At 49.3% G+C, this 14,785-nt stretch overlaps 1 protein-coding gene across 1 annotated transcript; it reads right to left on the bottom strand.

Moving 5' to 3' along the window:
• Nucleotides 1–888: 888 nt before the first annotated feature.
• RS1 (retinoschisin 1) lies at nt 889–14,667 on the bottom strand. Its single transcript, XM_071431143.1, has 6 exons — nt 14,556–14,667; nt 5,725–5,750; nt 5,303–5,408; nt 2,585–2,726; nt 2,265–2,460; nt 889–1,151 (listed from the first exon to the last, which is right to left on the bottom strand). The coding sequence occupies exons 1-6, from the start codon at nt 14,605–14,607 to the stop codon at nt 999–1,001; spliced, it is 675 nt and encodes a 224-aa protein (XP_071287244.1). The 5' UTR covers nt 14,608–14,667; the 3' UTR covers nt 889–998.
• Between the last annotated feature and the right edge of the window lie 118 nt (nt 14,668–14,785).

Raw genomic sequence — 14,785 nt, 5'->3', positions numbered from 1 at the left:
CTTCTCAGTGCCACTGTCTTCATGCCTCTCCTCTCTTCCCTGAGACAGTTCAGGTTCTGCTGTGGGTCTTTGGGATGGATGCACAGATTGTAGGAAATAGGGAAAAGGCCTCTGGTGCCTGCCAGGCTTGAGCTGCAGGTGTGTGGGAAGGCAAACCAAAGCTGTCACTCCAGAGCTCCCCACAACCCTCCCTCATGGGAGCTGTGAGGGCTGCAGGTCTCACCTAGGCTGTGTTGGGCTGAGGCAGGGACATGAAACCTTAGTGACTGGGCTGTCACCTCAGGAGGTGGGTTCATCATCCACATGCCCCAAATTCCCTGAGTGCTAAATACCCACTGGAGATTGGGCTGTGGAGATCAGTTAAGAATGTATCTGTGCCCAAACATCCACAGGGAGCAAAGTGCTGGGGTCCCCAAGATGTGCCAGTGCAAAACCAGAGAGAATACAGAGAGTGTTTGTCCTCAAGGCACTGATGTCTGTCCCAAAACCAGGCACAGCCCCTCAGGCCAGAGGGTTCCTGATACAGGCAAACATGAGGTGATTTGAAAGTGTAATATTCAGTGGGGGTCCTCACACCAGGGATAGGCCAGATGAGGCCCCAGCACCATCTCAGAGATGAGGGCGAGATGTCTGTCCTGGCATACAACAATATATCCCAAAGAGAATCCAAGCCCTGCCTGTGGACCTCATCAGCATGCATTCCAGTGTTCACAGCACATGGTTATGATCATTTCCCCAGCCAGCCTAACACCCAGGGCCAGAAGCACCACATCTCACAGGATCTCACAGGATCTCACAGGATCCAAGCCATGGCCCAAACCTTCCCCTTCCCCAGTGCGTGTCCCACAGCCCCCATCAGCTGTATCATCAGCATGGTGTGAAGTAACATTTTATTCAAGACAGCCCTTCCCTTGCAGGCTGGGTGCTTACACACACAGGAGTGGGCAGGGCAGGGCAGGGCAGGGCGGGCAGAGCCCCCCGGAGCCCCCGGCCGGCGCTCAGCCGCACTTGCCCAGGCACTCGAGGAGCTCCATGCGGATGGCGATGCGCACGTGCCAGCCCAGCGGGATCAGGCGGATGTAGCGCGCCACGATGGGCGGCCGCAGCAGGTTCTGCACCGAGGACGAGCGGTCCGAGTTGCCATAGAAAACCTGCCAAGGGAGGGGTGGGTGGTTAGGGGGCTGGAAATCCTGTCCCATGACTTTGGGGCACCTGTGCAGAGTAGAGGAGGAGGAGGCTCCTTCCCCTCCATCCTCAAAACGAAATTTAAAAATAGCCAGATGTAGACAATTTTTGTCACACTGATTCAGTTTTCTTAGTAGGCCATTTTCCCCCATCAGCCCTGCACTTTTTACAGTTAGGCCAGAAAATCTCAGCCCGTTCTCATCCCATTCTTTCTCATTTGTCTTCCTGTAACATGGCACTGCTTGTTTATAGTGAGAATGATTGACTTTGGCTCTTTGAAGTTCATGAGCCAGGCTCCTACACAAGCCATTATAGACAAAAAAATATATGTGAGGGCCCTTTCCCCATTCCTTGGCCTGGATGTCACATCTGCTGCCATGACCTGTCTTTTTGGGAAATCTCAGCATCTCCTCAGAGCTGCAGGAACTTCAGCAAAGCCAGCAGAGCCTCCTATGCTAGGACAGGACCATTCCCATAGATGGGCACTGAGGATACCCGGGAGGCAGCAGCTGTGGCATCCACCAGCCCAGCTGGACTGCACAGGCATCAGAGGCAACTTTCTAATATCTCCCCAGTGCAATTTTTTGTTTCAAGTCAACCAGTAAGAAGTGCAGCATGAGAATGGTTTGGTGGGTTGTGATTTAACTAGTTGCAGATTTTGCCTGAGGGGTTTTTCTGCACCAGGATGACACATATTTCCTGGACATAGCAATAAAAGAAATCCCCATGCAGTACCAAAGCATGGCTGGGGCTGTGTGGCCACAGCTGAGGATGGGGTTTTATCATGGAGTTGCTGCCTCCTCTGCAATGCCAGTTAATGCCTCTGAGCTTAATCTGGACTCCAGTATGATCGTTAGAAAACACAAATAATGTATTTTGTCCTTCTGCACTGGTCAGCATGACACACTCTCACCTCAGGGGGAATGGCCCCTCTCTATGCTGCTCCCTGATGCAGAGTGAGCACCGAGACCCACCCTGCTGCTCCCACAGGATCCCCTTTCGATGCACCTTCCTCTGAGACCTGTTGTCACCAAGCATGCCACCCTTCCACCAGTGGCCAAAGAGCCAAGGTCACTGACCCGGTTGTTCCCGGTCTGGTCCTTGTAGTAGACCCAGTTGAGGTTCTCGTCGGTGCGGTACTGCACGCTGTACTTGGTCATCCACTCGTCAGCATCACAGCGCCCTTGGGTCAGGATCCCCGAAATCACCTTCACCTCCTTCAGGTCGATCTGCAGCCACTGTGCAGTGTCCTGGTACTTGGAGAGCCACGCACACCTGGGGGGACACCACCAGCCCCGCTCTGTCCTCCACCGTGCCCTCCCAGGCAGAGCCTCCTGTCCCCACACAGCCAGGGCTCCCACAGCCCCAGGAACCCTCACAGGGGCATTTCTGAACTCACCCAAAGCCTTGGCCGTTGAGGCGGGCCTTGTTGGCTGTCCAGGAGGAGTACCAGCCCGTGTACTGCTCAGGGTTGGAGCAGCTGATCTGGTCTGGGGTGACAGCACCAGACTCAAAGCCCAGCGGCTTGTGGTAGGGACACTCTGCAGAATAAGGGAAAAACACTTAAGGGACAGAAGTGGCTCTGTTTTCTGGGTGTGTTTGCACACATATTGTGAACACCTCCTGGGGCTTCATTGCTTTCTCTTCTCCCTCATTAGAATGCTGGGAATGCTCTTATCCTAGACCACAACTTGCCCTGGGGCTACAAGATCTTCATTTCTAACCTTCACTTGTGTTAATTTCTAGTTCTTCTTTCTCTCTCAAACTTACTAGACTTGTTCTGACTGCAACATTTTGGGGGAAAGGCTTTATTCAGATGTTGCAGTCTGAATCTCCCTCTTGTAGGCATGTGGAAGAAGAGCCTGACTGGTTGCATCAACCTGGATCCAGCCTCCAGGCTGTCAGCTTTTTGCCTTGAATAATGCTGGGCACTTCTTTTCTTGCTGGCCTTTACCTCCTTCTGCCCCTCCAATGACTGTCTTGATTTACAGCTCTACTTGCATGGCAAAATTGCTGAGCCAGCTCTGGTCATCCCTCCACAAGTACCCTCAGATCTGCATTTCTTTGCATCTGGAGGTGGCCTTGCCTTGTGGAAAACTTGCAGGTGTTTTGGTGCCAGCGAGGTGTCATGCTCAGCCCTGCTGAGGGATCATCCCTGGCTCAGAGATTTCCATTTCAGTGTTTGACTGCAGATCTTCAGGGTAACAATCCTGCCCCCACAACTGTCTTCTGCAATAGTGAGAAATTCAGCATGACTAAACTGGCTGCAAAACTACTGGAGAAAGAAAGACTCACTCCTCATTAAAACTTTCTGTGGTGGGTCACCCCACAGTGCTCTGGAAGGCAAGACTTTAGTGAGGCTGAGTACCTGCATGCTACCTGGACCTAGCTGTAGGGTTTTTTGTTATGATCTTTTTTTTTATGTGATCAGGTTATCATTGTGTATCAAGATACACAGAATGAAGGCACTCAAGTGTCACATAGGGACTTCCTAGGCAAACATCTATATCATGGGCAGCATTTTCTGATTTTGCAGCCTGTGGAGCCTCTGGAGTCCCCTGAAGTAATTCTGTCCCTTTCTCCAGTTTAGCATAGTCTGTTACACGGGTCTCAGCAAAAAAGGAGCAAGCAAAGCTCTGTGCAGTTCACTTGTGGGTGAGAGGTTTCCTTGCCTTATCCATACCTGAACAACCACTGTGGTGCCTTGTGCCAAAAGCAATCAACATGTGGGGAGCATCAGTGGGTGCCCAGAGCCCAGCATCACTGTGGCCTCCCCAGTGCAGCTCCCCAGCACTGCAGCCATGCGGTCGATGTCTCATTAGCAAGCTCTGCTAGGTCAATATTGCATGCCTCAATAGCTCATTAACATATCTTGCTCAGTTGGAACCTCATTAACATGTTTTCCCCATGAAAACATACAGCCACTGTGCCACCTTCCTCCAGGCATGGAAACATCATGCTTTTCCACCATGTTAAAAGCCTTGCTCCCCTTGTGCAAGAGGATGGCCTGTGTGTTTACTATTCGCCAGGCTTATCTCAAACACCACCCAACTTTACTTTTAGCAACACTAATCCACAGACCACACAACTGTAATGCAATTAGCAGGTCACCTTCTGCTGAGTCTGTTTGTGCCATGCACAGGGACCTGCCAAAACAGATGCCTGGTGCCTGCCCAGCCAAAGCAGCTGAACCACTGAACACTGTTACTGCCAAGCCAGAGAAAAGTCATGCAGCGTTTGCAAGGCTGGCTGCTCCCTTTGGTCGTGCCAGAGGCAGCTCTGAATGGCTGCTCTGGGCAGCAGGGAATGCCAGGCCACACCACACTGGCTGGGCTGGGCTGGGCTGGGCAAGGGGAATGCAGAGCCCCTCTCTGGGGACAGTGACAGCTGGAAGTTACAGTGGAAATGTTCCTCATTCAGGAAAACCAGGGAAATGCCTTCATTACTCTGCTACATAATGCTAATGTGAGAAACACCCCCTCACACCTGGCCTGGCCATGAAACCCAGCTCAGCTCCTTGCCCATATGTTCCTTGGCCATGAACAGATCAACCAAACCTGCCACCTTCCCTTCCCTTCCCTTCCCTTCCCTTCCCTTCCCTTCCCTTCCCTTCCCTTCCCTTCCCTTCCCTTCCCTTCCCTTCCCTTCCCTTCCCTTCCCTTCCCTTCCCTTCCCTTCCCTTCCCTTCCCTTTTAAAATATGCTGCAAAGAAGGAATAAAGTTTTTCTTGATCCCTAGAGAATCTAGAAGATTTTACAGGCTAAACTGCAGCAAGGGAGAATGAGCCTACATGTACAAACAGTTTTCTACAGCAAATCCTACACATGGCAGTAGCTGGCCCAGCCAGCTTCTGGAAGCACCAGCACCAAGGGTTCCAGAGGGAGAAAGACAAATGCCCACTGTCCCTCGTCAGCACAGGCCAGCCTAGGTGACCTCCCAAGGCCCAGGCACGGGGCTGCCTCTGCCTGATGGTGCAGAGTCATCCCCTCACCTCACAGTGCCTCAGCTCCCCCAGCCCCACTGGCAGCTGGATTTGGAAGGTGCCAGCTCTGCAATGCCAGGTGCCAAGGGGAAGCTGCTGAAGGCACCAAGCACAGCTGCAGGGTCCCTCTGTTACCTGGCATGCACTCCAAGCCGTTAGTCCCACTGGACCACACCGAGTTGGGGCCTCCTTGGCAGTCGCATTTGCAAGCCTTGCTGTGCCACAGCTCCAGTCTCTCATCCTAAAGGAAAGGTAAAAAAATGAGTAATAAATCTACATAGTCATCAACAATAGTGTCACAAGGCCAAATCTGAATTCTGAACCTTAGACAAATGCTTGTGCCTCTCTGGACTGCTGCACCTTGTCTGAGACCCTTTCCTCTTGCCAGCTCAACCTGAAGCACAGAACAACTTGGATCCCCTTGGCTTCAGAGGTCAGAGCATATGCCTGAGCTTGAAGGCCCAGGTGCCAACCCTCCTTCTGCCCCAAGGCACCAGAGCTGGGCAGTGTCAGACCCTCAGCTTTGCCAGGCAGCTGAACTATCCACAGAGACTTACCTCTCCTGGGGAGAGGGCCATCACAGCTGGGGAGCGGGCGTGGAGGGAAGAAGAAAGAGAAGAGAGATCAGAAACAAAGATGCTGTAAGCAAACATCAGGAAGTACAATCAACATTTACTCCTGAGATACAGACAAATAAATAGAGGGAGGAATGATGAATCTACCACGTTTTCCCAAGCTGATTGCCAGGAGAAGGCAAGAGAACATGGGCAGGAGCAGGGCACTGCATGTGCTCATGTCTGTGCTACTCCTCCATAGGGTTTTCCTCCAGATGCCTTTGGCATCTCCTCTATTTGATCAGATACGCCTGAATCACCCTGAGGCAAACATATGCTGGACCCCTCTGCTTTACAGCTGATTTTGCTCATATCCATTTTTCTGTCTTTCTGCTCCACACTTTCCCTGTCACATTTTCCCCTTGAAATGTTTAAGCTGATGGGCTTCAAGGGTCAAATCCTAGCCTGGTGCCACTGCAGATCCCAAATGTCTTTGGAGGAGATAGGGTATCTCACAAGGTGCTGGTCTGAGATCACTCCCTCTGGATGTGATGGAGAACAAACAAGCCTAAATAGGCCTTCCTAATCTGTCTTACAGACAAGACTACCTTTTTTCCTTTCCTAGGGAAAACCAGTAATTGTGGCTGTGGAGGAGAAGACTGCTATTTTTGTAACATCTGACCTGTTTTATCTCCTGCCTCTTACTGAGCAATGGCTTTTTTTATGAGGCTTTTTCCTTACTGAAAAGGCTCTTCTTGCTTCACAGTGAAGTCCAAAGAAGAGTATGTTAACAGCTTTTAGACTGGTAGAATATTTCCCAAACAGCTATGAAAATAAAATAATTTTAAAAAATAATCCCATGACTGCTGATAACTCATCAACACAAATCAAATGTCAAACATCAGCTTTTCAGAGATGTAGGGAATCTACAAACCAGTAAGGAAAAAGTGATTGAGCAGGTAAAAGCTTGCATATAGGAGCCATGAGAAACCTGCCATCTCCAGAAGCACTGTGAATACAAAAAGATGACTTTTTTTCACCAAATGAATTAGACTCTGAATTATTCACTGAAATGTAGTTATGATTTATTCATTCATACACTGTCACTTTGCTGAGCCTAGGAAGCTGCAGCTAATGCTGGGAATTTACATCCTACATTACTATAGCAAGTTTCATCTCAAAAGACTCACAAACACAGAGCAATTATAATCAGCTGAAATATAAACTATATACAAAGCCCGGTTTATTACTGAAATGCAACTGCTCCTTGGGTGTGAAAATGAGTCTAAATGTATCAAGAGTCTAAAAGAAAGACCTTCAAAAGCAAAATGATAAATTTTTAAAAGTTCCTTTCTCTAATATAGGGATGGTGTCCTGTGCTTCAGTGTCCCAGAATAGCATTTCTGGCATCACGAACTTACCACATTAACCCACAGCACTGGCCCTGGCAGAAGAAGTAAATACCAGTCTACAAGAAAAAGTTGTGGCTTCTAGTCAGGCCCAAGAGGGAGGCAGGGATCGCCCAGAGCCCAGCATGCTCAGGAGGAAAACATGCTTGTACATCTCCAGACATCTTGGAAAGAGTCTGCACTGCACTGCACTGCACTACACCTGTCCCAGCACAAATGTTACCAAGCCAAGCCCTGGAACTCCACTGGACAATCAGAAAACCAAGGCAGAGGGGCAGACCCAGAGCCACCCCTGTGCTGTGCCACATGGGGCAAAGAGGTTTGACTTAAACCCGTGTGAAGGTGATTGAGGTTAATGCTGTCTGTCAATGCAAGAGAAACCAGGATTTTATCACTTACCAAAACTGGACCATATTTGCCAATAAAGTAATGCAGTGCCTGCCTCTCCTGCCTGCCCTGTGCTGTTTGATGCCAGTGCAGGAGAGCCATTGGTACATGAGATCCAGGCTGGCAGGTGTCTCTCCTACCCCCCTGGCCCACAGGGGTGTCCTTTCCAAGCAGGACAGGTGCCCTGCTCCAGGAGCACCAGCTGCAAGGGCTTCCTCACCCTGACATCTGGGAAGGCTGCCCAGCCATCACAGCCTGCTGTGTGCTCCCATTGCCCAGCAGTCCCTGGCTCACAGGGCTACAGGCTTGGCTCCTCCCATCTGCTTAACCACTTGATTTTCATCTTCAGAAGACTGATTTTTGAGGAGAAAACTTTTGTGGGTTTTTTTGGTTTTTCTTATGGTGGTTTAATGTACTTTAGCTTGGAAAAGGGGTTGGAAAAGGCTTTTTCTGGATCATGGAGTCCAGCATTAACCTAAGAAAGTTATGTTCCATGACTGGTGTGGTGAGGCCTGTTCTTAAGCACTGCATGCCTGGGGTAGGGAAAGGGGATGTGAGTTACCAGGATGGTGTAGGATATTGCTGTGTGACCATGCTGAGCCCTTCAATGGCCTCCTCAGTCCCTCCCTTTGAGAGCCAAGATCAAAATTGAATATGCTATTGACACATGCAACGGGCACAAATGGAAAAGATTTCAGGTGGGTGGGTGTATGTTAGCATCAATTCAAGCACCCAGAATAAATCCTCCTCCCCAGGTGACCCAGCATTTTGTGGGTGGCTGCACTCAGCCAGTGGAGCCTGCTCCTGAGCTACAAGAGTGGCTATGAGGGCTTTTAGCTTCACCTGCTAGGGGACACCACAGCAAATCAAGCCAGGGTGTGAATTTCAAGCACAAAAGCCCTTTTTTTTCAGTGCAATGAAAAACTTTTTCCAATGTTTTATTGGGTTGATCCCACAACACACAGCAGTGCAAAGGCAGTGCCAAGGCACAGGTGCTGGCATGCTGCCCGTCTGGCTGTCCCAGCCTCCTCCACTCCTCACTGCATAACTTGCTGATTTAAACCCCTCAAAGAGTTCAGCTTCCCCTTTTTCAGCTAGGACAGGTGAACTGCTAAGGGCTCACTCCCAAAGGGGCTGAGCCATCCAACAACAGTACAGGGGAGTAGCAGGCTTGGTGTGGGGTAAGCACAGCAGTGGATGGCCAAATGCCCTGCCTGGGCAGTGCAGCCTGATAACCCCTGGCCTTGGGAGAGGAGGGCAAATGAAAGATGCCCTTGCCTGCAGTTGGCCACAAAACATAGTAATTGATATATTGGTGTGTTTACAGCTGTGAAAGGCCCTGTCCTACAAAGGAAATGAAGAGGAAAGCTGGCTGCCAATAGTCTAAAAATGTAATGGGCAGTGTGCTTTTATAGCAAGCATGTTTGCCTTCAAGGAAGGTTACAAAGATAATTGGTAATTGTAGGTCAGACAGAACCAATTGCTGCAATTCAAGGGAGAGTCATAAGGCCTGCACAGCTGCCAGAGGCTGTTGTTTTAAAAGCACAGGACTGACAAAAACCCCAAAACATTAAAAAGGAAAGAGCTCTATTTACTGCCCCCCAGAACCTTCAGCAAACCATCAGTTCAGTGAAATAAATTATTATCTGTGTTTGTGTGAGGCAGAGAGATAAGGCATGTGGCTTTCCCATCCCTTCATCCCACCCAGCAGTGCAGTGTGTCCAGAGCACTGCCATGCACAAATGGTGTCCCACAGCACACAGGATTTAGGGACCAGGGCTTGGGACAAGATCCAGGGCATGATTTTGTGCCGGGGAACCTGTGCCAGTGAGGCTGGGCTGGAGCCCAGGTCCTGAGATGTCTCCACTTGGCACCTGCTGCTGAGCAGGATGAAGGGGAATGATACTGCAGGAACCAGTCCAGGTTTGGGGCAGAGAGGGAAAGAACTGGCAGAGGTAGCCCTGGGGTGCCAGGATGGGGTTTCCTGAGGTGGAAGTCAGATAAAGTAGCAGCCACAGCCTAGGGCTACTTGGGAAAAGGGACAATCAATAGCAAGGAAACTGAGCTGATGGCATTTCAATGACAGGAACAGGTAACTGTGTTTCTCAGAAAAATTCTAATCATTAGGAATGTGGTTAAACAAGAGAAAGAAAGGAGAAAGATAAGTGTGGGCAGAAGTAACAATGCCAAAGGCTGTGTTCAATACAGTAACTCTGAGGAATCACATTCACTATCCTGACCATAAAGTCAGAGAAGCAAGTAATCTTTTAGTGTAGGAATTAATGGCAGGTATACAAGCCTGAGAAAGCACATTATAAATATGAAAAGAAAGAAATAAAATGTAACACAGAATAAATGTCAGTCATTCAATTTACTGGAATAAGTTCACATAAACTTGATCATTGCAGGAAAAGTATGTGGAAAATGTTAAATCTCTTTATTTATTCACTTTATTATATAGGTGTTCTAGAAGCTTCAGCTGGAAAAAAGTTGATTTTTTTGTCTCATCTCTGTAAGCAACACCTCAGTTTAACAGTGCTTAGAGAGGTAAAATTACTTTCTCTCATCCCGATAAAGAGCAATGTCCCCATGATGCAGCAGTGCTTTCTGGGCACAATGGCTCCTTTTGCACAGATAGTCACCTGCTCCCCTTCTGCACCTCCGGGTTGTGGGCTAGAGGAAAGGAAAATATCTTGAACCCCCCAGAAAAATAAGGCTGGAGCCCCAGAATAGCCCCAGAAAGTCACAAAAATGAAAGGCATGGCTGGAATGGGTGGCACTGGTTTTATCATGCTTTCTGAAAGTCCCTCTTTTCCCTGAGCACCGCATTAGACAGCATCAGGAGCAGAGTTAGGTAATAGCCTGTAAGCAATAGAGAGGGTCGAAACACTGGAAAAAGCATTGCAGCGCCTCTGCGCCCATCGGGTGCTCGTTTGTACCTTGCTGTATTATTAACTGAGGCTATTTTTACATCCCAGCCCTGAAAATCGTGCTAGGCGGCTGAGGTGACTCACATCAGGTTGCACCAGCCTCCGTAAGAAGGAGCATTTGGGGAAGCTGCCACATTCGCGGTGTTCTCCCCATCACTCCTTGCCCCTGTGCCGGGGCAGTGGTAGCCCTGCTGCAGCTGTGGCCGGTCCCCAGGTCCCCATGGCAAGCAGAGCACCCCTGCCCACTCGCTTTGTGATTGTTTTTGTTGATTTTCCCCCGGGACTTTTTCCATGGCCACGCTGGGCAGGCCCCACGGGACCCGGTGTTGTGCAAACAGCGCCTTTATCCCTAACAGGCTTTAAATGGCCCGCAGGAGCTGTGCCAGCAGGCAGGGACCGCCGGGACACCCGCTCGTCTGTGTCCCCCCACAGACACCGGCAGGCGGGCTGGCCTGGGGACAGACATCCCGGCCTGGGGACAGACAGCGCAAGGCCCACCCAGGGACTCCAGCACCTAAAGCCGCCCTGGGCCGAATGCTCAGCCTGTTCCTCCTGCAGGTGACATTGTGGCCCCAGCAGGGCCAGCAGAGCCAGCAGGGCCCCAACACCCTGCACACACTGGCCTGCGAGCTCTGATCCCTGCTGGGCCCCAACACCTCACACACACCGAGCCCTGATCCCTGCTGGGCTCCAACCCCCCGCACACACCGAGCCCTGATCCCTGCTGGGCCCCAACACCCGGCACACACCGAGCCCTGATCCCTGCTGGGCTCCAACACCCGGCACACACCGATCCCCGATCCCTGCTGGGCTCCAACACCCGGCACACACCGAGCCCTGATCCCTGCTGGGCTCCAACACCCCGCACACACCGAGCCCTGATCCCTGCTGGGCCCCAACCCCCCGCACACACCGAGCCCTGATCCCTGCTGGGCCCCAACACCCGGCACACACCGAGCCCTGATCCCTGCTGGGCTCCAACACCCCGCACACACCGAGCCCTGATCCCTGCTGGGCCCCAACCCCCCGCACACACCGAGCCCTGATCCCTGCTGGGCCCCAACCCCCCGCACACACCGAGCCCTGATCCCTGCTGGGCCCCAACACCCCGCACACACCGAGCCCTGATCCCTGCTGACCGCCGGCAGGCCCGGCCAGAGCCACAAACCCAGGGCAAGAGGACATCAGCCTGCAAAGGGGAGGTCTCATTCTTCGTGTTAAGCTTCTCTCTCAGGCTATTTAACTCAGGCTATTCTTTTCCTCCTTCGTTTTGTAGGGATTCTTCACTCTTGTATTATTTTAATTTCGGTTTCATTTTCTTTATTTGAATGATTTTCATTAGGTTTTCCTTTTCATTCATTTTTATTGTGGTTCATTTAATATTTACTGGTATTTATTTGAAAGCAATAAAAATATATTTAAGTAATCACAATTACACCTATTTAATTCGTATTAATTTCTCTTTTCCCATAATGTTTCCACTAAATTTTTTAATGTTGTGACAATATTTGAAAAAAGCTAAATTAATTTTTAATAAAATCTACCTTTCCTCCCTTTTTTCTTAAGAGATGTACAATTAATTATCTTTTTTTCCCCAAAGTGTTCCTTAGAAATGTTCAGCATTTTCCTCACCTTATTGACATGTGTGTTCCTTCCTGCTTGGAGCTACACAGAACATTGCCTGCATTGTAATTTCATTAGATGCATTGATTACACCAAAGGGCAGCTCTACTAAAAACGTTATTTACATCCAAATTATCCAAAAAGCATGTTTGAGCCTTTAGTTTTTTGGTTTGTTTGGTTTTTTTTTTGGGGGGGGGGGGGACACAGTTCTTGGTTTTTGTTGTTTTTTTTTTTTTCAAAGATACAAAAACCAGAGGTGAAAAAAGAGAAATCACCTCCCCTGAATTGCCGAGGTATGCTCGTTCTACAGGCGCAGGGAACGCAGGTGGAGGGATGGAGGGATGGATGGATGGAGGGATGGATGGATGGATGGATGGATGGATGGATGGATGGAGGGATGGATGGGTGGATGGATGGATGGATGGATGGATGGATGGATGGATGGATGGATGGAGGGATGGATGGAGGGATGGATGGATGGATGGATGGATGGATGGATGGATGATGGATGGATGGATGGATGGATGGATGGATGGATGGATGGATGGAGGGATGGATGGGTGGATGGATGGATGGGTGGATGGATGGATGGATGGATGGATGGATGGATGGATGGATGGATGGAGGGATGGATGGGTGGATGGATGGATGGATGGATGGATGGATGGATGGATGGAGGGATGGATGGACGGACGGATGGATGGCTGGATGGATGGAGCAGCGAGGCGCGGGCGCGTTGCTCGGAGCGCCCCGGGGGCGCGGCGGGCTCGGGCTCCCCTCGCCGCACGGAGGGGCCCGGCAGCCGCCGCGGGACCCTCCTGCTGCACCACCATATGCTGCTGCTGCTGCTGCTGCTCTGCTGTGTCCCCAGCGAACACAAGCCCAGGCGAGGCACGGGTGCTCCTCTAAGCCACTTGCTCTGCCAGGGAAAATCAGCTAAGCAGCTTATCATGGCATCAGCGCACGTAGCTCCGAGCGCTGACCTAGCGGCACCTCCGTGCTGGGAGAGGCAGGGTGTGAGGGGCTGCTCTTTTTAGCCACGAGAGGACACTTAGACAGAGAAGCAGGGAAAACCAGTAAATTAAGAAATACCACAAATTAAGAAAATAAATTAAATACCAAAGGAGTGATGCCTGGAAAGTGATCTTGCAAGTTATTTTTCACCGCAGGCTCTCCAAAAATATCCTGATGTGTGGGTGTCTATTAAAAGCAAGCTGTGTCTGGAATTCAGAGTAAGGTATATGAACTTATTCCAAGGACTAATTGCAGTTATGCCACCCATAGGGAAAAAAAATGCTGGAGTCTGTGTAAAAACACTCTTCCTAGAAGCTCAGGCACCAGTAACCTTCCCAAGTGAAACAAAGGAGAGTGAGGAGGTAAGGTACGAGGAAAACGTACAAATATTTGCTGGGAGATTAAAAGAAAGACCTATTAATTAGGCAGAGCTGGGTACAGCCAAACATAACAAGATGAAATGAAGGCATGGCTAGTTGAGGAACACTTATTTTCTGACCCATGAAATTTGGTAGAGCAAAATATTCACCAGAAACACAGAAAGAGAGAAAAAACCAGACATACCAAAACACTGGGAATTCAACACCCACATGAGAAAAGTTGGGCTGTCTGATTAATCTGTTCCTTGACAGATCATACTTGATTCACACATTCATGTCGATAGACACTGCCCACCACTTACCAAGAGCAGCCCTCAGCCTCATTTAAGCAAAAAGTAGCTTTTCCATTGGCTTTGATCAAGCCAGAAATTTAAATATGAACCAGGAAATTATCTCCTTATTCTCCACAGCTGGGTGAATTAAAATGGAAGGAGATGTCACCCTAAATTTTCTCTCTCCTTCTAATTTCCCCATACCTACGTTTGTTGCTACTTTTCTGAAAAATGAATATGAGAAAGCCTCAAAATTGATAAATACCTTTCCTATTTTCTAGACTTAGGAGTTGCTTTTTGTTCTAGAAGTATTTTTGGAAGTCTTTTCCAGGCCAAAATACCTTGAAAGGCCTTAAAAAAAGGGCAATCTTCATCAGCAATGTCTTGCTGCTAGAGAAAATGATCAGTTTTTGATTAATCAAGAGTTTTGATTAATGAAGGACCAGTCTTTCATGTTATACTGTACCTCATTTTTCAAATCAGCATTATTATTTACACACTGGCTCAGCTGCACTACAATTTTCTTTGCAAATTCATATTTTGACAAATTATATGGCAAATTTTTTACACTGCAATTATTTTTTTGAAACAGAGTTTTACTACTGAATATTCATAGAGCTGTAAGAATGCTGCTCACTCATATACATAAATTACACATCTCCTCCACATTTTGCCTTTCCCCGAATTATTATGTTTCCATGAGAATGCAGAGAAGGGCTTGCTCTGTACCCCACAGCTCCTGGCAGAAGAAAGCGTGCCTGAAACAGGGAACACAAAGAGGGATATTTGAAAGGGCCTCTCAGGAGGCAAAGTGCATACCTTTGTACCAGAAAAGAAGAGACAGCAGGACGCTCCCCATCTTGAACTGCATCTTTTCCTTCCTCTGTTGTGAATAGCTCCTTAGTGCACTGCTTGGCTTGATGGGAAGGCATGAGATTAACTTAAGCGTTGCCTAAGCACCTTACTCTCCTCCATTCCCATGGCTTTATCAAGCACCATCAAGCCAACCACACAACTGTTACTGTCCAACTCCATCCTAGAGGCTGTGC

Source organism: Agelaius tricolor, unplaced genomic scaffold (genome assembly GCF_023055355.1).
Source record: "Agelaius tricolor isolate 1412-34295 unplaced genomic scaffold, bAgeTri1.0.p SCAF_7, whole genome shotgun sequence".
Lineage (NCBI taxonomy): Eukaryota > Metazoa > Chordata > Aves > Passeriformes > Icteridae > Agelaius > Agelaius tricolor.
This window is presented reverse-complemented; position numbering and strand designations above follow the sequence as displayed.